Source organism: Schistocerca americana, chromosome 2 (genome assembly GCF_021461395.2).
Source record: "Schistocerca americana isolate TAMUIC-IGC-003095 chromosome 2, iqSchAmer2.1, whole genome shotgun sequence".
NCBI lineage: Eukaryota > Metazoa > Arthropoda > Insecta > Orthoptera > Acrididae > Schistocerca > Schistocerca americana.
Window position 1 is genome coordinate 266,750,704 of NC_060120.1, and position 25,090 is coordinate 266,775,793.

The 25,090-nt window shown below is 42.6% G+C and overlaps 1 protein-coding gene across 1 annotated transcript in view; it reads right to left on the minus strand.

Moving 5' to 3' along the window:
- LOC124593951 (sialin-like) overlaps positions 1-25,090 on the minus strand; it is a 79,797-nt gene that overhangs the window by 48,937 nt on the left and 5,770 nt on the right. Inside the window, exons 2-3 of the mRNA XM_047132299.1 lie at positions 8,171-8,400; positions 476-706 (exon numbers count right to left, since the gene is read on the minus strand). Coding sequence (XP_046988255.1) covers positions 476-706; positions 8,171-8,400 — 461 coding nt within the window. The remainder of the gene's footprint in view (positions 1-475; positions 707-8,170; positions 8,401-25,090) is intronic.

Sequence of the window (25,090 nt, forward strand, 5' to 3'; positions counted from 1 at the left end):
GTCTGGGCAGGGATTATTGGTGGCTTCAACATGGGACCAGCCATCCTTCCGTAACACCTCACATGCGAGGTATATCTGCATTTTCTTGTGGGAGATAGTGCCTCCATTGCTGGACGATATGCTTGTTGTGGCGGGAAGGGTCATGTCACTACAACATGATGCTGCTGCAGTTCACTATCCTGTTGACTGTGAAGCTAAAACACTGGTACAGACACAACATTCCTACTAACCTGATGTTGCTTCAGTGTACTTTCAGTCACTGAAAGCTACACAGTCAAAGATGTCTTACATCCACATCCAAGCTGCTGGAAACCCCTTGGAATGTATTACTGGTCATATGTCCATATGACCATCCTTGCTCATCATCGTTTTCTGCAGTCTGTCTACATTCACCAAAATCATGCTGTATTATCAGCATATTAGTGTGTAATTAGCCATCTGCTTTAACACTACTTCTTATAAATGGTGTACCCACGCCACAAACTCCTTGGAAAGCCCTCAGGGTTACCAGAGCCCTGTAGTCAAGTGATGCAGAAAGTGGTATCAGCAGTGTTGTTATGGAAACCATAAGGTTACCGATACCAAACACTTTCTTCGAACCGAAGTATTGAGCCATCATTCCTGCAGGCACCTGCGTTGCCCAGTAGAGCCAGAAAAATGCTCCCATGACAACGCTTTGCTGATGTTCGTCCCAGTCAAATCTTATCTGAAAAAGATGACAGAAATTGGTTCAAGCAAAGTTTTCAAAATAACAGCATCATACAGTGATCAAATGACGTTTGGTCGCAATCTTGTGACTTGCAAAGTTTGTATATGTGTGTGTGTGTGTGTCACTGCATGTGGATGTTTCATCGTTAATCGCTATTGAAATACTGTTGAGCACAGGAATTCACTATGTACAGCCACCTGTCTAATGGCTGTGAAAGTAAACCTGCTTTCTCACTGCAACTGAGCAGAGTGCTCCATGTCGCCAATCGTCAATACAGAAATGCTACTTATGAACATCGTGTGGTCTGTCAACATGGCTCGAAGACTCGTTTGCAGCTGAGGGTTGTTAGCATAATCCACATGATGTGGTTTGCATATTCAATTACTATCGTGAAAGATAATGCTTCAGGTATCAGCCTCATAGTGGTCACACCACACCACCAGCTGATTATTGTAGACTAAAAGCTATAGGCCGTAGGTATCCTGAATACAAAATGGCGGAACTGGGTGCTGCATTCATAGAGGCAACTACGAGGACTATGGCAACAGAGAACATATGAAACAACCTTGATACGATCAACTTAGTCTCTATATATTCATTATCACTAAGAATTCAACACCTCTTCGCCTCCTGCCACCCTCCACTCAGTAGCGTGGTGTATGAAGAAGGTGAGGAAGGCTGTTGTCAAACGAACCTTGGCTCCGACTGTAATGCACTGAGTTGATCTCCACTGTGCTGCTCAAAGCTCAGAAACGTGCATACATGCATGTGCCTCAGTATTCTACACGTGACTGCGGTATGCTCCATCTGCATTTCGTGGCTACAAGTGACACGTGTAAACTATGAATGCACAGCTTACGTGAGTTCCCAGAATGGGCGAGTGTAAACTAGCAGTAATAACTTTAAGCCATTCTCACTTGGGATGAGGCAGCTGATGTGTATGTAGATGCTAAAACCAACAGCATGAGATAGATCATCTGCATCACGTTAGGTGTGGTGGTTACGTGGTTTTCCTGTGTGTGTTGGCAACTTGAGACTGCAGTATTCTCCAGAAACAGTAGTCGACCGTGTGTAGCTCGTAAATCACACCCTTTATTTAAGAAATTGCCTGGAGGAAAATTCTTACTTAACTCTTGTGGTGTGGGGTTGAGCAGGAGTGGGGTTGAAGCTATGAGCTGGGCACGTGTGTGTGTCAGTTTATCAGTTAATTTATTTAAAATGAGCAGAACAGGAATACCCTTTCAACAAGGCAAAATATTTCTGCAGCCCAAAAGGTGCTATCGAGGGATTGATCCAAACCGGATATTTCCCACATAGAAGTATTTTCATCTAGGAAAAATACAACGAAAAAAATGCAGTGTCAGAATTTTAGCTGGTAATATGCACTGTAAGCAGTTTTCAAAAATTGTTGAAGTTACTTTTTTTTGTAGCACTAAGAATTGTTTATGACAGCAGTTTTTACAGGCCTTCCTGGGTAGCATTCGATCGGCTGCCGCGGGGTAGCCGTGCGGATCAAATGGATCAAATGGCTCTGAGCACTATGGGACTTAAGTGCTGTGGTCATCAGTCCCCTAGAACTTAGAACTACCTAAGCCTAACTAACCTAAGCACATCACACAACACCCAGTCATCACGAAGCAGAGAAAATCCCTGACCCCGCCGGGAATCGAACCCGGGTGTGGGAAGCGAGAACGCTACCGCACGACCACGAGCTGCGGACAGCCGTGCGGTGTGAGGCGCCTTGCCACGGTTCACGCGGCTCCCCCCGTCGGAGGTTCGAGGCCTCCCTCGGACATTGATGTGTGTAATGTCCTTAGCGTAAGTTAGTTTAAGTTAGATTAAGTAGTGTGCAGGCTGAGGGTCCGATGACCTCAGCAGTATGGTCCCATAAGACTTTACCACAAGTTTCCGGTCGGCCGTGACAAGAGAGCGCAGCGCCACGCAGTGATAATGTCCGCAATGACACAGGGGAATTTTAAGCACTTAAAACGTACAAAAAAGTCACGTACCATTAATGTTTTGCATACGTAGTTCTTAAAAAGTTGTCTAGGAGAGGAAAATACATCAAGACAGTGTTTGATGTTACATTACTGATTACTTCCATCAGTCATGAGATAAAATTTATCGAAATGAAATATATCTTATACAATCATCAATTCGAAACAATTCCAGTAGCACAGTTCTACTGATATTTTTTAGAATAATTTATATTTTGTTAACAATGAGTTCCATGTTTGTTCGCCACAGTCGTCTCAATGAAGTTCACTTCCACGATGAAGACAAACGTTTTTCTTACACCAGGCACGGAAGACAAATTAACGTTTTTAGGCACTTCACAGCAATTAAAAGTTTTATGTGGACAGAACTGCGATGGAGTAGCAATTGGTCCTGGCCGCTGCTCTGCTTACTGTGCTGTATTGAGGACATACGTAAAGCAATTCGTAAAGCGTCCTGATGTAGACTGATGATGCAGAAATGACTGAAATTTGAGACTACTCTTGTGATAAACGACAATGAGCTATCGGAAATTATATTGTCCGACAATTTCCTTAACATTTTTCACAGTGGTACGAATTCTTTATAAAGCGTGACACTGGCGGTTCCAGGTGGCTCAAATGGTTCAAATGGCTCTGAGCACTATGGGACTCAACTGCTGAGGTCATTAGTCCCCTAGAACTTAGAACTAGTTAAACCTAACTAACCTAAGGACATCACAAACATCCATGCCTGAGGCAGGATTCGAACCTGCGACCGTAGCGGTCTTGCGGTTCCAGACTGCAGCGCCTTTAACCGCACGGCCACTTCGGCCGGCGGTTCCAGGTGGACTCTGAACTATGTCAACACTCTTTTCGTCGGCCTATTGAAAGTGAGAGGCATGGATATATCTACTTTCGACGGACTCAAGCGAAAGCAACGAATTAATTTCAGTAACTGGTTACAAATTGTTTCGAATCAAATGCTGAAAAAGGTACTTTTATTTTTTTCCAGGTTTTGGTTGCGTCGATTGTAAGATATTTGCCAGTAAACAGTTCTTATTTTGGGGAACTTTGGAGTAGCTGTAGGCCAGTAACTTACTTTAATCAGTAGAACAAAAAACCAACCCAAAGTCTCCAATTTCACTTTTTTATTCACTCGATGACTAGTATTGGGCCGAGGCCCATTTTCAAATCATCGTAACGTAGTCAAAAATAACATTTCCAAAGATGTGAAAACCATGTCAGAAATGCGCATCGAACAGTTAGAGCGCATGCAGGTATCTGAAAACAGTTATAAAGCAGCATAAACTATTCAAATGGTTAAAATAGCTGTGAGCACTATGGGACTTAACATCTTAGGTCATCAGTCCCGTAGAACCTAGAGCTACTTAAACCTAACTAACCTAAGGACATCACACACATCCATGCCCTAGGCAGGATCGAACCTGCGACCGGAGCAGTCCCGCGGTTCCGAACTGAAGCTCCTAGAACCGCACGGCCACCGCGGCCGGCAGCAGAAACTGTTATACTTGTCATTGTTGTATATGAATGTGTCAGAGCAGTAAAAGACTGTACACAAAATATGTCTGTTTTCGCTTCGAAATGGTAAAGCGCGGCGGCTTGCTCGCAGTTATTTCACGTATCTGACCATAGGCGTTAGACACAGTCGAAGTGGGAACAACAGCAAGTTTCATTTTCACGTCAGCTGCGAATTAATGCCATCTCCACCACACTTTTACTCGAAGTAAACTTGGATCGTTGGCGACTTCATATACTGTATGATTTCTTGAATCTACTTAAACAGGTCGCAGAAGAGTTCGTCTCAGTTGCGATTCCGAGGACCCATTCTCGTAGATGTCCATCAGCAACGATTCTGTGCCCCTCAGGAGCAACTCTACGTATTTCATATCTCAAGGAAACTCCTCTAAAAATTGTTGTTCATGGTATTCATTTACGTTTAGGCGTTTATGATGATTATTAATGGGGGTAGAGGGATAATGGTGGTAATGGGACTTGGTGGCCACGCTGTACAGCAAATGTTTAAGTTTTTCTTTCACACTTCGCGTGTTTGATTTCGGCGCGAACTTACTACTTCGTGTAGGCTCTTTTTTGTTTTTTGTTTTTTTTTTTGTTTTACAACTCACTGACAGATTTTACGAAGCACAAACGTATTTCTACACTGCTTAACATTGAGCGTTAAGTACAGTGAATATTAATTTACTTTTATCTCCATTGTTACGCCATACTCTAATGTAAAAGAAACTGGTAATTACTATGGATATTAAGGTCACTTTACAAATTACTGTCGCCCTGAGTCGTATTATCTGTTTACTGACGCGCCGTGAACAAAGGATATGTGCCTGCCATGTTGTTCATTCACATTGTTCTAGAGCCCCGGCAGGGGTGTACATTTTCCCAAGCTAAAACTCTAGCAGAGTCTTTCTTTCGGTGAATTATTTCTGTACAAAACGTTTCTGAGCATGTTTCCACTTGTTGGATTGGACCATTCCCTTATAAATTGGGCTCTTCACAATATGTAAGAAAACGTATCAGATGAAATACGACTATAAAAAAGATTGTTCAAATGGCTCTGAGCACTATGGGACTTAACATCTGAGGTCATCAGTCCCCTAGAACCTAGAACTACTTAAAACTAACTAACCTAAGAACATCACACACATCCATGACTAAGGTACGATTCGAACCTGCGACCGTAGCAGTCGCGCGGTTCCGGACTGACGCGTCTAGAGCCGCTCGGACACCGCGACCGGCGAATACGACTATAACCTTTGCCCTAATATACATAACTGGCCTCCGTCATAGCCAGTTACTATATCTGAGGCAACTTCAATAGTAAAAGATAAGATGGCAAAATATCTTTTAGATTAACTAAGATCACAGCACAGCACTACACGAAGGCCTGCTACTACTACTACTAATGCTTCTACCATTCCAAGATAGCCACCACAACAAGCTACACACAACAATAATAGATCCTTACACAATAACACAAACAATTGACTGTTCATATTAGACGAGTAACAAAGTGAATTGTCAGTAGAATTATGTCACGCACACATTGAATCATCGATAGAAACCACAACTGGTCACACGACAACCACAGACTTCTGTGCACAATGTAGTCAATGGCAAATAAATTCAATGCACCATCTGTATAGCGCACTGTATCAGCCACAAAAGTGACAAGCATCCAACCGTTAGCTCAAGAGCTTTCAGACAGTGCTCGCCTTGACAAGCAGAAGAGCCTTTCGCTGCCTCGATTAGGACTGCTGTCTGTCCAGCCGAGAAAAGACAGCAACCACACCACCAGTTGTCTTCACTCAGCGACCAAGCCCCAGACAGCCGCCGGCCGCGGTGGTCTCGCGGTTAAGGCGCTCAGTCCGGAACCGCGCGGCTGCTACGGTCGCAGGTTCGAATCCTGCCTCGGGCATGGATGTGTGTGATGTCCTTAGGTTAGTTAGGTTTAAGTAGTTCTAATTTCTAGGGGACTGATGACCACAGAAGTTAAGTCCCATAGTGCTCAGAGCCACCCAGACAGCCCGTAGTGGCGTCTGGTTGACAGAACGGCAGCACATCGCATTCTCAAAGTCTTCTCTCGCAACTCTTATCCGAACTCACCTGTTAAACTTTGTGGAGAGACTGACAACTCCAACATCTTCAGGCCCAACCCATCATTACGGATGCCTCAGCTACTGCACCAATCCGACCCCTGGCAAAGCGCGAGTTCTTGTCCATCACTTCCACCACAGCGATGGTCCTGGCCTCCAGGAGACGATGCTGGTTACTCTTGTTACAACTGACTGGAAACTTCGTCCCCCATGCTTGCTACTAGGTCTGCCATGGCGGCACCCGTGACAGTCAAGTGACTGCACCGACCACCCTCTGGCATCTCCAGCACTTTGCTATACTCAAAATGACTCTCTATAGACTGGAGAAGTAACCGTGTCATTTGACATGGCAGAAATACGCTAATCATGCAGATGGCGCAAATGAAATTAGCCCAGAGAACAGAGTTCGAGGGTGAAAAGAAACACAGCTGAGGAAAAGAAATATATTACTAGCCAGACTGCAGCACATGTTGAAAGTGGCCACCATTCATCTCTTGGCACATTTGGGCCATGGTCCGCAAGTTGCTGAAGGCAGATCGAAACTGGACTGCTGGAATTGCTGCAATCTAATCCGAAATGTTCTACCGCATTTCTGGAAGACTGAAGGTTGTTGCGATTCGCCTTAGAGCTGGGGGCTCCTCATTTAAAGTAAATGCACACTGACAGGTCAGGTGACCTGGGTAGCCAGCTAGGGCTCTGCAAGCTACTCTGTCACACGTGAAGATTGTGTAAATGTGCTCCAAGGCTAGGTCGACTGTGTGGGAAGTTGCTCCATTCTGTTGGAAGTAACTATAGAATTTTTCCTCCTCCGTTAATGCTGCCACAAATGGTTTCAAAATGTTGGCAACATAACACGCCAAAGTCAGAGTCTGATGAATGAAGATAGGACCAATAACGCAGTGAGCAGACATTGCACACCAAACTCCAACGCTCTGATCATGCACAGTGTTTCGTGGAAGTTACACAGATACTCCACTACCCAGACGCTTTGATTCAGTGAGTCGACATAATCACTCAGGCGAATCCAGGCTTCCTCAGACATAAAGAACAGTTCATGTCAAAGTCATTCATTGTTATCACAGTGAACACCGACTCAAATAATTGGAGGTGGTGAGAAGCATCTGCTGGTTTTAATGGATGTACAGTAACGTTCGGTACCGATACATGTGCAGGTCCAGATAGAGAATTCGTCTACATGATCGATGTGATATGCCGATCGCTTGCCACAGGCGTTGGGTTGATTTTCTAGAACTCTGAGCGGTGAACTGCAGCCACATTTTCTGGTGCGCGGGCATGTTACGAAATTTTTTTTTACTTATTCAAAACAGATCCTGTCCGACGCCATTTGGGGACTAAGCATCACATGACACTGTTTGCTTTGGCACCATTAAACTTCTCAGCAAACACTTGACCACGCCGTGTGTCCCAGAAAGACTTCTCACAAAACTCTAAGAAACCGTTTGAGGAATCTGGGCGATAATACAACCATATACAACACACACGTGCGCATTTAAGCAGTCATCTTTTTCTTTCTGCGTAGACGAACGGGCAGGTAGAAGTCCTCAGCATTTGATGCAATGGGAAGTACCGTCTGACATGAATATCACAGCGGTTTACGGAATGCAGAGTTGCAAATCGTCTGGTCTGCCCCTGTTGTTCGCACTCAGAACCGAGCATAGTCTAGGAAATAATGCATGCAGTCAGGCTGTACATATTTTTAGGACTGGACTGATGAATTACTGCAGTCTGGATTTACATATTTTGAAGGTGTGGACAACAGACGGAAACTGAATTTAGAGCATTTGGTATTTAAATTTTTTATCATCATTTCTGGTTACTTCTCATAAAACAGTTACCTCATCATCAACGTCGATCAGTTCGACCTGAGAAAGGCTCTCGTTGAGGGAGTAGTTTCCGGTCAAGTTGAAATCCGAATGGTAGCACTCGCTAGCCACTGCACTCCCGTCTGACGGGCGTTTCTTCACCATCGCGACAATCGCGATGTTTATGTTGCTCCTGATCATGTAGTTGACTCCACAGCCCACGAAAGTGATGTACCACAGCACGGTGGTGCACGACAGGCATCCTGCAACAAAGCAATAGGAATGTGTGAATGCAGCTGAGAATGAAATTAGTTGTAACTACAGTAGATTTATCTCGAGATTGCCGGCGTTAATATGTTTCTTTCGATTTCCTTTTTTCCGTCCACTCACTCGGGATTTCAGTTCAGTAATGGATAACGTATGTTGTTGGGCAAGATAGTGGCACTTCAGTTCAGTAAGTAGAGTAAACACATCCGCGCATGATTCTGGTATAAAAAATGATGTATTTTATCGTACATATTATCATCCTGTATATAGTGGATTTCTAAAATCTCACTATGCAAGATCGCAACTTTTAAGAAGTAGTAACTACATGTCTTTCTGAAAATGAAATACTTTTTAATGTTTCACTTTAGTTCGAAAATAAAGGCAGCTTGTGAACAAGTTTATTTCCTTCTTAACCAGAAAAGGAGGAATGAAAATGTATTTCTCGTTTATCTCCTCTAACATAGCATTAAAACTACACTACAAATAATTTTTACTGAGTTATTTCCGTATCTGCAATGAATGACAATATATTAATCCGCATGTAACTTCGCATTCGTCCTTCATCTCATCTACATCCACATGTACATGGATACTTTGCAAATCACATTAAAGTGCCTGGCAGAGAGTTCATCGAGCCATCTTCACAATTCTCTATTATTCCAATCTCGTACAGTGCAAGGAGAGAACGAACACCTATGTCTTTCCGTACGAGCTCTTATTTCCCTAATTTTATCGTAGTGATCGTTCCTCCCTGTGTAGGTCGGTGTCAACAAAATATTTTCACATTCGGAGGAGAAAGTTGGTGATAGGAATTTCGTGAGGAGATTCTTTTAATGACGTCCAGCCCAAATCCTGTATCATTTCTGGGACACTCTCTTCCATATTTCGCGTAATACAAAACATGCTGCCCTTCTTTGAACTTTTTCGATGTACTCGGTCAGACCTATCGAGTAAGGATAGTACACCGCGCAGCAGTATTCTAAAAGAGGACGGACTAGCTTAGTGTAAGCAGTCTCCGTAGTAGATTGTTACATTTTCTAAGTGTCCTGCCAGAAATGGAGTCTTTGGTTAGCCTTCTCCACAACATTTTCAGCGTGTTCCTTCCAGTTTAAGTTGTTCGTAATTGTAATACCTACACTCGTGCTCATAAATTAAGGATGATGCTGATACATGGTCAAAAACGCTCTGGTGGGCGGTTTGCGGGCTTAAATCACCTCGGGGTATGACCATGCGGTGCATTTGACCTGCGGTCATCGCTCAGTGGCGCTGGCAGCATTCCAAATAAGCAGAGATGTGTTGGTGCATGTCAGAGTACGGTGCAGCTAGCAAGTGTTCAGACGTTTTCAGACGTTCTAATGGTGACTGTGTGTTGAAAATGGTTCAAAAAATATTGATGACGTTATGAGGGGTAGAATACTAGGGCGACTGGAGGCTGGTCAAACACAGCAGGTCGTTGCACAGACTCTCCGTGTGCCATAAAGTGTGCTCTCAAGATTATGGCAACGATTCCAGCAGACAGGAAACGTGTCCAGGTGCTACAGTACGGGACGTCCACAGTGTTCAACACCACAAGAAGACCGATATCTCACCATCAGTGCCCGCATACGGCCAAGGAGCACTGAGAGCAGCCTTTCTCGGGACCATATCGCAGCCACTGGAACAGTTGTCTCCAGACACAGAGTCTAAAGACGACTAAACAGATATGATTTATTCGCCCGGAGACCTGCAAGATGCATTCCACTGACCACTGGTCACAGGAGAAACTGTGAAGCCTGGTGTCAAGAACGCAGTACATGGTCATTAGAACAGTGGTCGCAGGTTATGTACACGGACGAGTCCAGGCATAGTCTGAACAGTGATTATCGCCGGGTTTTCATCTGGCGTGAATCGGGAACCAGATACCAACCCCTTAATGTCCTTAAAAGGGACCTGTATGGAGGTCGTGGTTTGATGGTGTGGGGTGGGATTATGATTGGTGCGCGTACACCCCTGCATGTCTTTGACAGAGGAACTGTAACAGGTCAGGTGTATCGGGACGTCATTTCGCACCAGTATGTCCGCCGTTTCAGGGGTGAAGTGGGTCCCACCTTCCCCCTAATGGATGATAACGCACGGCCCCACTGAGCTGCCGTCGTGGAGGAGTATCTTGAAACAGAAGATATCAGACTAATGGAGTGGCCTGCCTGTTCTCCAGACCTAAACCCCATCGAGCACGTCTGGGATGCTCTCAATCGACGTATCGCTGCACGTCTTCAAACCCCTACGACACTTCTGGAGCTCCGATAGGCACTACTGCAAGAATGGGAGGCTACACCCAGCAGCTGCTCGGCCACCTGATCCAGAGTATGCCAACCCGTTGCGCGGCCTGTGTACGTATGCATGGTGATCATATCCCATATTGATGTCGGGGTACATGCGCAGGAAACAGTGGCGTTTTATTGCGTATGTTTTTCGGAACGGTTTTCTCAACTTATCACCAGTACCGTGGACTTACAGATCTCTGCCGTGTGTGTTCCCTATGTGCCTACGCTATTATCGCCAGTTTTGTGTAGTTCCTCGTTGTGTGACACCACATTCTGCATTTATCCTTAATTTATGAGCATGAGTGTAGGTATTTGGTTGAATTTACGGCTTTGAGATTAGACTGATTTATCGTGTAACCGAAGTTAAACGAATTCCTTTTAACACTTTCGGTCGTCAATTGTTTATTTGTGCTTATTACTGCATAAGCCTGTTGTTTTGGAAACACTAGTAGTCCGAAGTATAACTGAATTTCCAGGTGAGCGCAGATAAAGTTAAAACCAAATCGCTATCGGGCGACTGCATTCACACAATAATGATCGAAAGAAATTAAAATAAGAAGTAGCCAAATTTGGAATAAATAAATGATTCCGTTATAATTTTTTATTTCAGATTAGTTAAGAACGGTCGACACCTCACTGTGTGAGCAAAAATTACCGTATGACTACTAATTGTAAGAGCAAACTATCACTTAATAGGAAATGCCGTGTGGATAGTGCCTCCCGCCGCGTACACCGTTCGTCTGGTGCAAGTCTTTCGAGTTGACGCCACTTCGGCGACTTGGGTGTCGATGGGGATGAAATGATGATGATAAGGACAACACAACACCCTGTCCCTGAGCGGGGAAAATCTCCGACCCAGCCGGGAATCGAACCCGGGCCTTTTGATATTACATTCCGTCGCACTGACCACTCAGCTACCACGGGCGGACATTGAACTGTAATCAGGCGAGAACAGAACCAGAAGTACTAACTCAAGCTCGGATGTAAAATTTTTAATACCGTGAATTAAAGTTAATCACAAAACCACAAGAACAGTTAGCACTAAGCACATGCACATAAAAGATGTTTGCAAATCAATTCGCTTAATGAATAACTTTGCATTACTCGCTGCAGTGCTAACGGCTACTAATGTAAGGAATGCAGATGTTCATGAGTACTATTTTTCTATCACAGCAAGTTATTTCTGGAAAGTTTATGATGTCTTATTAAGCACAGAATAAGTAATCTTACGCTTCATTGTAACGTACTCTGCAAATATGAGCACAGTTTGCAGTGCACAGGAAAAAAAAACTGCATTACTCTAAATTAATATATTTTTTGCAACAACATTTAAATTAGGCTTTTACTATTTTGCTGATCGTCGTTATTCTTTAACTAGTTGTTCTATTAAACAGAAAAGTTCTGTACCCCGATCTCAGGGGTTGTAATATGTCACACCGACTGACAGGTATGATTTGGGAGAGAGGGGTGACTCATGCCGCAACGTGCAGAGAAACACCGGCAAATGGGTTACTGACTATTGCTTTGAAGGTATGCAGTGGACCATCCGCTAATCCCCAGGAGGGGACGCGCGGTGTGTGTCCATGGGTCGGCGCCAGAGCGCCAGGGCCGAAGTGCTTAAGAGGCACAACTAGTTGAAGAATAACGACGAACAGCAAAATAGTAAAAGCCTACTTTAAATGATTGTTGCAAAAAACATATTAATTCAGAGTAACGCAGTTTTTTTCTTCTGTGCACTGCAAACTGTGCTCATATTTGCAGAGTACGTAACAGTGAAGGGTAAGCGGAACGATTTGAAGTGGAATGATCATATAAAATTAATTGCTTGTAAGGCGGGTACCAGGTTAAGATTCATTGGGAGAGTCCTTAGAAAATGTAGTCCATCAACAAAGGAGGTGGCTTACAAAACACTCGTTCGACCTATACTTGAGTATTGCTCATCAGTGTGGGATCCGTACCAGGTCGGGTTGACAGAAGAGATAGAGGGTTATTTGGTAAGCGTGATAGCGTTACGGAGATGTTTAGCAAACTCAAGTGGCAGCCTCTGCAAGTGAGGCGCTCTGCATCGCTTTGTAGCTGGCTGTCCACGTTTCGAGAGGGTGCGTTTCTGGATGAGGTATCGAATATATTGCTTCCCCCTACTTATACCTCCCGAGGAGATTACGAATGTGAAATTAGAGGGATTCGAGCGAGCACGGAGGCTTTCCGGCAGTCGTTCTTCCCGCGAACCTTACGCGTCTGGAACAGGAAAGGGAGGTAATGACAGTGGCACGTAAAGTGCCCTCCGCCACACACCGCTGGGTGGCTTGCGGAGTATAAATGTAGATGTAGATGTGCTGCGTCGGCGTCCGGCCGCCCAGCCTTTTAGACGTAGCGCCGTGGCTGAGTGTCTGCGGCGCTTTGTCTGAGCCGGTAGCCCAGTAACAGCTGGTTGCCCCTCAAGAGCAGCTCGTGGACCCCATGTAGAGCACAGAAGGGAAACATCCGATAGCCTTAGCAGCTCCGACCGACTGCCCAGGGCAGCTCGGTCAGTAGCCGCAGACAGCTCTGCACCCTGGGGGCCACGAGATCGCACCCCGGTCCCGCTCCTGCGGATGGTAGCTTGCAGTCCGCCGGACGATGTCACCCTGTGAGCGGAGGATAGCAGCTCTCTCGCTCCTGGCACCAGTGCAGCTCCAAGTTGCGTCGCGCCCCGCCACAGCTATGGCGCGTTCGCGGTGCGGAGGTTGGAGGTTGCTTCAGCGGACCGGTTGGCCGTCGATATCCATCACTAGAAGATCGTCGTGGCTGGCCTGCAGCTTAACCAATCGTCGTTCTCTCTGGTTACACACGCAGACAGAATGGCGAGACGACTGCCCCCTTTGAGCCCCTAGGCTCTCGTAATTATACGTCTTTTCCCTATGCCTCTGACGTAGTTACCCGGAGGGGACAATTGGAGTGCTCTTTAATAATTACGTCAGCTTTCCTCAGCCCTCTCCGGCCTCTACACACGGGTTACGAGGCGCTGTTGTAACAGCAACGTATTGGGCCCCCACAGCATGTCAGTGCCTTGTAATTCCCTGATCACTTCACACCTGTACGCCGTGTCCACCAGGCCGTACCTTCTCGCCTGGGCGTGGTATCGTAAATCTGTCATTCAGAATCGTTTACTAAAGGTCAAAATTGCCCACGCCTTCCATCCGATGTGATAACATCCCTTAACTGCTATCTTTCAGTCATAGCTGCGCGAAATTTACAAGAAGTCCCCGTATCCAAGCCAGTACTTATTCGTTGCGCAGTACTACCGTTTGGATAGTTATCAGTTTTGCAAATTGCACCTCCTTATCGTAATTACCGGAATTAAAGAAGCTCACCACCTTCAGTATTTTACTGTTCTTTCGTTGGCGGTATTTTTGGAGTCAGTAATGGTGACTGGGTAGGACCCTGTTACGATAAAGTTAATTTACACTGCAGTAAACAGTCTGTTCTTTATCTAATAATAACTACTACGCCTGCTAGAATTGCACAAACAAAAGATAAAACGGGTCGGATGTTCATTTGATGAGTTGCTGCTGGTGCGATGTGAGCCATTATTCGTTGACAATGTACGACAGCCGGTTTTTCTATATCGTCGCTGCATGTAACAAGTTTGCGCCCACAGTACTCTTCATTAATATTAAATCTTATTGATGATATTGTGCTGTGCCCCTTTACCACCACATAATACGCCTGGCCATACACGAAAAATTCTTGTTGTTTGTTCCTTAGAATCACGTGCACCGCGTCTCCACTTGGCCACTTGTCCGCCAGCAACTCTCTCCGCATCCTACTTGTGCCCGACTCCTCGCTTACGGGCCGAGTGACAGTACTCCTTACTTGAAACGTGTTCTTTGACGCCGGCCGCTGTAGCCGTGCGGTTGTAAGCGCTACAGTCCGGAACCGCGTGACTGCTACGGTCGCAGGTTCGAATCCTACCTCGGGCATGGATGTGTGTGATGTCCTTAGGTTGGTTAGGTTTAAGTAGTTCTAAGTCCTGGTACTGATGACCTCAGATGTTAAGTCCCATAGTGCTTAGAGCTATTTGAACCATTTTTTTGTTCTTTGACTCTTTATAATTGTAAACGTCCCTGACTAGGCCAGCGATTTTACTACATCATAATTAAAATTTTATTAATTAATTAATTCGTTTGAATTAATTCTTTCACATCTAATACTATGACAACATAAAATGTAAAAGGTACATATAACAAAAATTACGTCACAATTACTACACGGTTATAGAACTAATTAGGCGAAAAATGTATTATTCGCTGCACTATTGTGTTATATGATATCTGTGAAATGTTTCCCTTAGCCAGCTATAAGAAAACCGCTTGATTTCAACGATGGACCATCGAGGGGCGTCGAGAGCAGTGGTGAGGTGTGGATACAGGGGCGCCGTGATAATCTTCCCATCGTGTGACACGTCTACAGTGGTGTTCGGCAGTGTTATGGCGAAAGTTGAAGGCAATGTGACACCATTAAACTATCTTACATGTCACATGAAATTCTGAGCATTAACCTTTTCCCGAAAGTCTCGGGACCTTGCTCTTTGAAGCTTCTCCTAGTCCGAGGTTGACGTTGCAAGGCACCACTCTTTTAAGGGAACCCATTCATTTATTCAGTGTCGGAATTCTAGTCACTGCACTGCACAAAATTCGCACCCCATGTATTTCCCAACGTTCCACATTACTGTCTACTTAGTAAAACAATACTTGACACTTATTAATTGTAATGAGAATCATACCTCATGGTCGCGTTTATGTACAGGTTACATTGGCTGCCGACAGGGGCCCAGCACCACAAAAATGTAAAATGGAATAGCCTTTGTTTTAATCCTGCGATGCGCACTCCCCTACAATTTTAAAAGATGTAGATACGTACTTACCTTGTAGGGGTTTATTCGGATGAAGTTCCTCATGGTCCCAGTGCATGCCCAATAACTTAAAAAAATTGCTCAGACGTCAAAGATAATGGTTAACACGATGGCGGTAGTTTAAAGGCAATAGATTTCTCTAGAAACCGATTTCTTTCACTCCTCATTCCCTCCAGGACAAAATCAACTTTATTTCTCTTCAGCAGAAGCTTATTCTGGAGCTCTTGTAACTCGTGTAAACAATTTTCTAATTCGTTTACTCGTCAACGAGATATTGCGGGAAATGTACAAGATCCACAGCATCCGAGAAGATAAAAATAGTGACTCGTGACGTCACAGACATATCAATCAACCGGTTTCAGCGTTTTAGCTGGAAATACAAGAGTCAAAAGGCCAAACGCGATTTCTAAGTACTCTATATGATCAAAAGTATCCGGACCCCCCAAAAACATACGTTTTTCATATTAGGTGCATTGTGCTGCCACCTACAGCCAGCTACTCCATATCAGCGACCTCGTTAGTCTTTAGACGTCGTGTGGGAGCAGAATGGGGTGCTCCGCTGAACTCACGGACTTCGAACGTGGTCAGGTGATTGGGTGTCTGCAGGCGAGATTTCCACGCTGCTGAAAATGCCTAGGTGCACTGTTTACGAGGCGAAAATTAAGTGCAAACGCGAAGGGACACGTACAGCACAAAAGCATATAGGCTGACTTCGTCTGTGGACTTACAGAGACAGCCGTCAGTTGAAGAGGGTCGTACTGTGTAATAGGCAGACATCTATCCAGACCATCACACAGGAATTCCAAACTGCATCAGGATCCACTGCAAGTACTGAGACAGTTATGCGAGAGGAGAGAAAACTTGGATTTCATAGTCGAGCGGCCGCTCATGAGCCACACATCACGCCGGTAAATGCCAAACAACGCCTCGCTTGATGTAAGGAGCGTAAACATTGGACGATTGGAAAAACGTTGTGTGGAGTTACGAATCACGGTACACAATGTGGCGATCCGTTGGCAGGGTGTGGATATGGCGAATGCAAGATGAACGTCATCTGCCACCGTTTGTAGAGTCAACAGTAAAATTCGGGGCGGTGGTGTTATTGTGCGGTCCTGTTCTTCATGGACGGGTTTGCACCCATTGTTGTATTGGGTGGCACTATCATAGCACAGGCTTACGTTGATGTTTTAAGCACATTCTTGCTTCCCACTGCTGAACAGCAATCAGGGGACGGCGATTGCATATTTCAGTACGATCGAGCACCTATTCATAATCCACGACCTGTGGTGAAGTGATTGCACGACAAAAACATCCATGTAATGGACTGGCCTGCACAGAGCTCTGACCTGAATCCTATAGAACACCTTTGGGGTGTTGTAGAACGCCGACTTCGTGCCAGGCCTCACCGATCGCCATCGATACCTCTCCTCAGTGCAGCACTCCGTGAAGAATGGGTTGCCATTCCCCAAGCAACCTTCCAGCATCTGATTGAACGTATGCCTGCGAGAATGGAAGAAGTCATCAAGGCTAAGGGTGTGCCAATGCTATATTGAATTCCAACATTACCAATGGAGGGCGCCTCAAACGTGTAAGTAATTTTCAGCCAGGTGTCCGGATACTTTTGATCACATAATATCGATGTAACTACATTTCATAATAAATATTATTTGTTGTTGTATGAATTACAGTAATACTAACAGAAAAAACTGAAACAAAGTCAACAGTATTAGTAGAGCATTATGGGAACTATACACGATGTCCTAGGCGAACAACAACAACTTAACAGCAAATTAAACTTTCTATTGTAATTAGACCATTGTTACACTTTTGAGTGTAATGTATTATTATAGACCACCCATAACATGAAGTAAACACCATTATGAGGAGCAACGATTTAAAATGAAATTTCTTTTCATTACTTGATCTTATCAGTTCATTGAATCACAAATCATTAAGTAATATTTATAAAATTAAATACAGATACGCCGCAATGAACCAGTATGGATCTTTTACCTATAGTGTTATTATGAGAAATGAATTGTAGTATCTTTGAAGTTGTGAGACTGTTTTTTTCTTTTTCCCTCCCTCACCACGCACACATCTTTGGCAGTTATTTAGTGCAAACAGTATTAAGTTTGGTTTATGAGTGGGACGTAGTCTGTTGAGCAAGTTCATTGTCATAAATTATGTTACATGGTTTTTCTGATTACTATTCACGCAGTTAATTTTGAAAGTGTAAGTAAATAACTTGACGGTTGTCGTGAAATTTAAGATAGTGTTTGTTTATTCAGTATCACAGCGCACGCCGAGCGATGAGTGAACTGGGACAGTGATATGATGGCGGGTTAGATTGCTTCGGTTATAGCTGGCTACATTACAGTTGATGCTGATTGGCCAGGATCAAACTTTTTGGTTTTGTAAACCATTTAACCGTGGGAAATACGGGCCATTAACTCGAATTGGGTCTTAAGAACAGTGATGTCACTGGATGACGTGACGAGTGTGGCTCATAACGTTTTCAGCCATTGGCCCGCAGTGTGCCGAGTGCGCATGTCCAGAGAAGGAGCACTGTGATGGCGGTCGCAGCCTAGCCGTCTACGGTTCCCCAATTCAGGCAGGAGACAGTTCGTGGTTTCTCCTTTCTGGAAATCGTTCAAACCTCGTCGTATCGTAAAAGTGTCACCTTAACGTACGGAGAGGAGTAGCTGCTTGTGGCTTACAGCTCTATCTCTGTGCTCCTATCTAAAGCCTCTGACCCAGTTATTATCACGCACTTTAAGACTGACGCAGTCCTTGGGCTGGTACAAAGAGTATGATGCAGCCTGCAGTGCGGGAAAGTTAGGCAAACACAGTAAATGTCACATTCGGGTACGTAGTAAGCTTTCAAGGTGACAGCGATATGTCAAATTAATCAACTCAAAAGCACCCATCTACCCCCATAATTACGTTTCAGATATGGTAACGATACTAGGAATAGTAAATAAGTACTCACACCAGGGTTGTATCTACTAACATGTGGAAGACTTCATTATCTTGTCTATCCCAGAAAATCATGCAACAGTGTAAGAGGTCCGAGCAGATGTAATTTCGATGTATTGCTCATGCGCTGCCTGCGATATGCAAGGTCTCTGACCAGAGAGCAGTTTGACTACAGTAGGAACTGTGTAGCTGTAGCAGTAAGTTGTTGCTAGTCTGGAGTCTGCTCTGGTATGGTATGGTGTATCGTGTTGGCTGGCCCGGTCGCGGTGCAGCGATGCCGGAGCCTGAGTATTATTGTATAAGGTAAAAAGCAGCCTCGCGCATATGTAGTAATGTTAAGTCCCATGTAAATGTTTTAAAAATCTCGTAATAATAATCTTGCTCATAAAAAGTAACTTTTAACAACCATTCATTTCAATTTAAAGAATTTACTAATTTCTCCCATCCATGATCATCCCGAGATTTGCACAAGAAAAAAAAAAAGTCAGTTGCTTCCTTTCATATATGAGAGATATATCGGCCAGCATTGCACAGAACTGTGCCGGAAAAATTTATTCTAAGAGCAGATATATCCGGCGACTTCACTGAGGTAAGAATTTTTTCCTTTTTTATTCAGAATGATCTTTCAGGGTCATGACGCAGCACTGCTGTCGACCAAAATTTACCAGGTTAAATTCACAGTGAATTATTGAAAAGTCATAAATGAACGACAATTTAATTGAGAGGTTAGTTACATTGTTTTATTACCAGGTTACTGAATTTATTTTTTTATTGGGATGTTACACTCAATGTGAACGACATAATTATAATTTTTACTGTTGAGAGGTTTAGGAATTTTTCTGTTTTGAGGTTACGCTAAATGTGAATGAATTTTGAGCTTAGATTAAATCAGAAAGAATTTTTGTGGGGAGATTAAATGTGAATGAATTTTGTGTGGAGGTTAATGTGAGAAGAATTTTGTAGGGAGGTTATAAATGTAAATAAATTTTGTTTTGAGGTTACACTAAATTAGAATCATATTCATATTATTTACTTTATTTTGTGGGGAGGTTACACTTGGCGACAACCGGCCAGGATCGTATTTCTTTGTGAATCTCTGAGAAGTAGTCATATATCTGCTCTTATTTACTTAAATGTAATTTGCATCTGGCGCAACGCATTTATTAATTTGTCATTCTTTCCTTCACAGATCATCGGCAATTTATTGCTCTTTGTTGTAATTGTGTTTGTTCCATTTTTGCTTTGTCTTTGTTTCATTTTGTGCTTAATTTTGATTTGTGGAAAATGTCGCGAAAAACTGTTAACAGTACATCGTGATGTGCAACGAGTGAAACAGCCGACCCGAATAATTTGATCGATAATACTTGCGACACTCAGTGTAATAGCGATAACCCTCTAATTACTGATAATCAGTGCGTACCGACCACTAGCGATGATTTTGATCCTAATGATGAACAAACAAATTCAATTATGTCCACAGTAAATGTAACAATTGATGACGCGGCACGTTCCGATACAATGAACGCTGCCCGGTTTGACTCGCCTGATTTGCAAAATTTGCATAGTGAACAGATAAATTTTTCTCACAAGGATGAGCAATGTAGTCAAAATACATCAGATTTATTTGATTCCGAGGTAGTGACCCACAGTGCACATCCGATTGGCAAACCTTTTCGAGAATCACAGAATGACCAAATGGTTACACAAAACGTGACAATTGCAGGTACGCCATCAAACAGCACAGAGAATAGAGTAGATAATATTGGCATGGATCAAGTTATGGCATTATTGCTACAACTTAATGAAAATTTCAAACAACAAATTAATGAATCGAACAAACAAATTAATGAAAAACGAGACAACAATTCCAAACAGTGGAAGAAAGAACAAGACGACAATTTCAAACAACTTAATGAAAAACAAGACAACCTTAATGAACAGAACAAACAACTTAGTGAACAGATTACAGCCATTGCCGTGCAATGTCATGATGCTCAAGAACAATTACGTGAGGAAATTAAGGCTTGTGCTAGGAGCAGTAGTGAAGAAATTAGATCTGTGGCTCAAGAATGAAGTAATACACATGTAGCCACAGCTAAATTACTTAGAGATGAAATTAGTGCAGTCGCTAAACAATGTTCTGAAAACGCAATACAGTTACGCGACGAGTTTAAATTAATGTCAGCAGAACTTTCATGCACGCTGGATGCAAAAGTAAACGCGAAATTTGACCAACAGAACAGCCAAATTGACGAACTTTTTAATCACCACCTACACAACAGTGAAACGCGTTACAGTAAATTTATACAGGAACAGAATAAAGTAAAGCAACAAGTCATCGAAACAATTGCTGCACAGAGACAGGAAGATAAGCGTAAATTATTTACGAAAGCAAAAACACACGTAGACAACAATATTGCTACAGTATCAGACGAAATCTAACAGTTGAACACCGAATTGCATGATGAAATCTGCGATCTTAAAACAAAAACAGACACACACACACTAGAGTTTCAGACAATGACCAACAGACTTGAAAAGTTGGAACTAATACAGGATCTGGATGCCATCAAAGCAGACGTTAAAAAATTGAACAAAAACACACGTAAATTACAAAAACAAATTAATGCTTGTGATACTAAAAACGATGATCAGGTAAAAGTACTGACTGAAAAATATGATGAATTGGCCAGTCGTATTGATGTTATCGAAAGTAATAATGACACCAAATCAGACGATACTTCACCAGTTTCGTTTAATCAAACTCCCGAATTCCAAAATTTACAGCAGACAATCAGTGAGATAGGTTCGTCTAATAATACATTACGTAGAAAATTGTCAACTTTACAGCAAGAAATGACAGAGATGAAAAATGTTTCAGCCTCTAACACGGCACAGCATACGCCACATCCCAAACATTTCTCACACTCACACAGCCTGTATAATTTAGGTAATTTACAGAGAGTAAGTGACTTAGATTCCGAACAGTCACAGACAAACAGATTAGCATACAATCCTGAACCTGTTCAGACATTCAGAGATGAAAATTTTGATTACAAGCACTTTCTATCCGCGAGAAAATTTAAAGTATTTAAAAATGACAGAACACAGATTCACCCCTTGGATTGGATACAACAATTTAGCTTTGCTTTTCCACCAACTTGGCTTGTAACACACAAACTTGAATTTATTTGCAGTTTTTTGGAAGGCGAACCGGCAACTCGTATGAGACCGATAGCGAGACAATGCTATTCGGTAGAAGAATTTCAGAATGCTTTTCTGTCAGCGTATTGGTCGAAGACGACACAGCGCGGAATCAAGGATCAATTAATTAGTTTACCGAATTATGAGAACTCAAATTTTTCAACTGTCACGCAATTTTTTGAACGCATGGTCCAACAAAACCAATACTTAAGTGAGCCATGCAGTGAATCTGCACTTATCCAGTTATGTATTTCTAAATTGCCACGATCGTTCAGAGTATCACTTTTAACAGGACAGCAGAAAGAAAATATTTCGGCATTCAGAGATCTGTTACAGCTTTTCGAAGTTCAGCAATCAGACTATTCTTTCATAAACAAAAATTGTTCACATCATAACCAAGGCCAACAAACATATAGTAATTACGATCAGCCACGCTATTTCAATAGCAAAGGTAATAGACGCTCCAGGAACGACAACCACCTGAACTTTAATAACTGACAAAATTTTAATTATCAGTATCGTCAAAATTATCAGCAACAGGAACCACATTTTGGTAACAATAGAGGTTTTTCCCAACAACAGCAACAAAACCAACCGGTTAGCATACCTAACCAACAATGTAATGTGCAAGGTCAACCAAGCTTTAATGTTTCGCCGCCTACACGTATAGCGTCGGCTCCGCCAAATAGTAACGCACAGCAACAAGGAAATCAGTACGTACAGAAAACACACCATTTTAACTCATATCGCAATGCACTGTATAGAAATGACTATCATGACAGACGTAAAAGTAATGAGCACAATTTTCAGCGTACGTTTAATAATAGTCGGTCTTATGAGCAACAGAATCATCCACAACAACAGATTATCATGAATGAACCAGACAGTCGGTATCATCCCGAACATAATACGTCAGGAAGAAATAACAGAACAGTACAAATAGTCGAAATGCCACAGCATCCTCCCGCAAATAATAGCACGTCAGATAGAATTTGACTAAACACAGTACAGGTTGCATCTTCTAGCAACGCAAGCAATACTTTTGACACACAGAATCTTGTTCAGGAAAATGTTATTACTTTTGACGACATCCGAGACACTCTTTTGCAGGAAAAACCAGTTATTCAAAAAACCATTTCACACTCTGTCATTGAAGTAAAGATTGTATCATCCAAATTTTCAGCAGTAATCGATTCTGGATCACCTATGTCAGTTATAAATGGGGTAACGTCAACGAATGTAACAAAGAGAATACCTATCCTACGTTACCATTCGGCAAAACTAAAGTAAAAGGAGCAATATTTGGTAAAGGAGTAGATGTAAAGTTACAGGCACACTTACCATTTTGTACTGCAGGTCATACGTTTCACTTAAATTTTTGGATTGTTCCTTTATTGAGAACAGACGTTATTTTAGGTACGAATTTTCTGATACAACACGACGCAATTATTGACTTTCAAAATTCCTATTTAAAGTTAAAGGATGAAAATGTACAACTGGCATTAGAATTTCAGCACTTTTTATCTGCAGAAAAACAAACAATTAATCGTACAGAGGTCATCTCTGCATCACGTAACATAGACTGTCATTCCACATTGTTCACAGATACATACGTACACAACTATAATACTCCAGACGAAGCCGACTATGACGTTATACAGATGATTTCTGATAAAGTTAAACAGAGCAATGTAAATATAGACGACGAACGTTCTCAACTACACAAAATTCTTTTACAGCAAGCTCCAGTTTTTGACAACTTCCCTGGTACTATGCCCGGATTTATGTATGAATTTCAAGTTAAACGGCACGACACGTTTAAAGCCAAACATTATCACATTCCGTATATTCACAGAGAACAAGTTAAGAAAGAATTGCAAGCTATGTTTGACCAAGGAATTATTGAACCGGCAGTTAGTCCGTACATAAACCCGCTCCATATTGTTAAGAAAAAGGATGGTTCACTTCGTCTCGTACTTGATTCGCGTCATATCAATGACATTGTTATTAATGAAACAGATCGCCCACAGACACTAGAAGAACTTCTACAGAAATTTCATGGTACTGCTATTTATTCCACGTTAGATTTGAAATCGGGATTTTGGCAAATTCAACTCCTTCCGAACTGCAGAAAGTACACAGCTTTTCTCTGTTTTGGTGACTGTTACCAGTTTTGCAAATTACCGTTCGGTTTAACTATTTCTTCAGCAGCATTTATTCGCGGTTTGAATACTATACTTCCGACAGAATTAAAAGACAGAATCACAACGTATGCAGACGACATTCTTATTGCAGAAGCTAACTGGTCTGAACACAATCTGATTCTTGAACAACTGTTACGCACTTTTCGTGCACAAGGACTCACAGTCAATCTCAGTAAATCGCACTTTGGTAAAACTTCTATAAAATTTCTTGGACATGTGATTTCAGTAGAAGGCATTACGCCTCACCCGGAAAAACTTCAAGCTCTACGTGACATTATTGTTCCTACGACGAAGAAACAACTACGCAGCTTTTTGGGTTTAATTAACTTTTTTCGTAAATTTATTCATTACTCTGCTTTAGACACCCCTACATTATGTCAATTGACGGGTAAAAACACTATTTGGTCCTGGGATAGCCAAGCACATTCTGAATTTGTCAATCTGAAACAAGCTTTGTTGAATGCAACACATTTATCACATCCAGATCTTACTAGAAATTTTTCCATTGCCACCGACAGTTCTAACACCGCTTTAGGCGTACACATTTTTCAGGAAATTAAAGAAACATCGCCTTTGCGAGTCGCATTCTGTCACCTGCTAATTATTCTGTTACAGAACTTGAAACATTATGTGTTGTATGGGCATTTACGAGATTTCGGCATTTTTTTTATGGAAGACATACGACCGTTTACACAGATCATAGAGCTATCCAGTTTTTACTTTCAGCAAAATTTACACATGACAGGTTAAGCAGATGGAAACTTTATTTACAGGAATTTAATTTTGCAATTGTTCACATTCCCGGTACACAAAATATTGTAGCAGACGCACTATCCCGTTCTCTCAGCAACAATCAGCAAGACATCGCAACCAGCATCTGCCAAGCAAATTTTAGCGTCATGTATATTCAACAAGTTGATTCGAAAATTTTATTTCGTCGTCATTACGAGATATAGCACAAGAGCAGAATAAAGACAACGTATGGAAAGAAATTAAACACCTTTGGCAAGATAGGAATAATGTTACCATCAGAAACCATTACACTGTGCGCAATAACATTCTGTTTCGCCGCTCTCACCCTGACAGCAACAATTGGTTATTA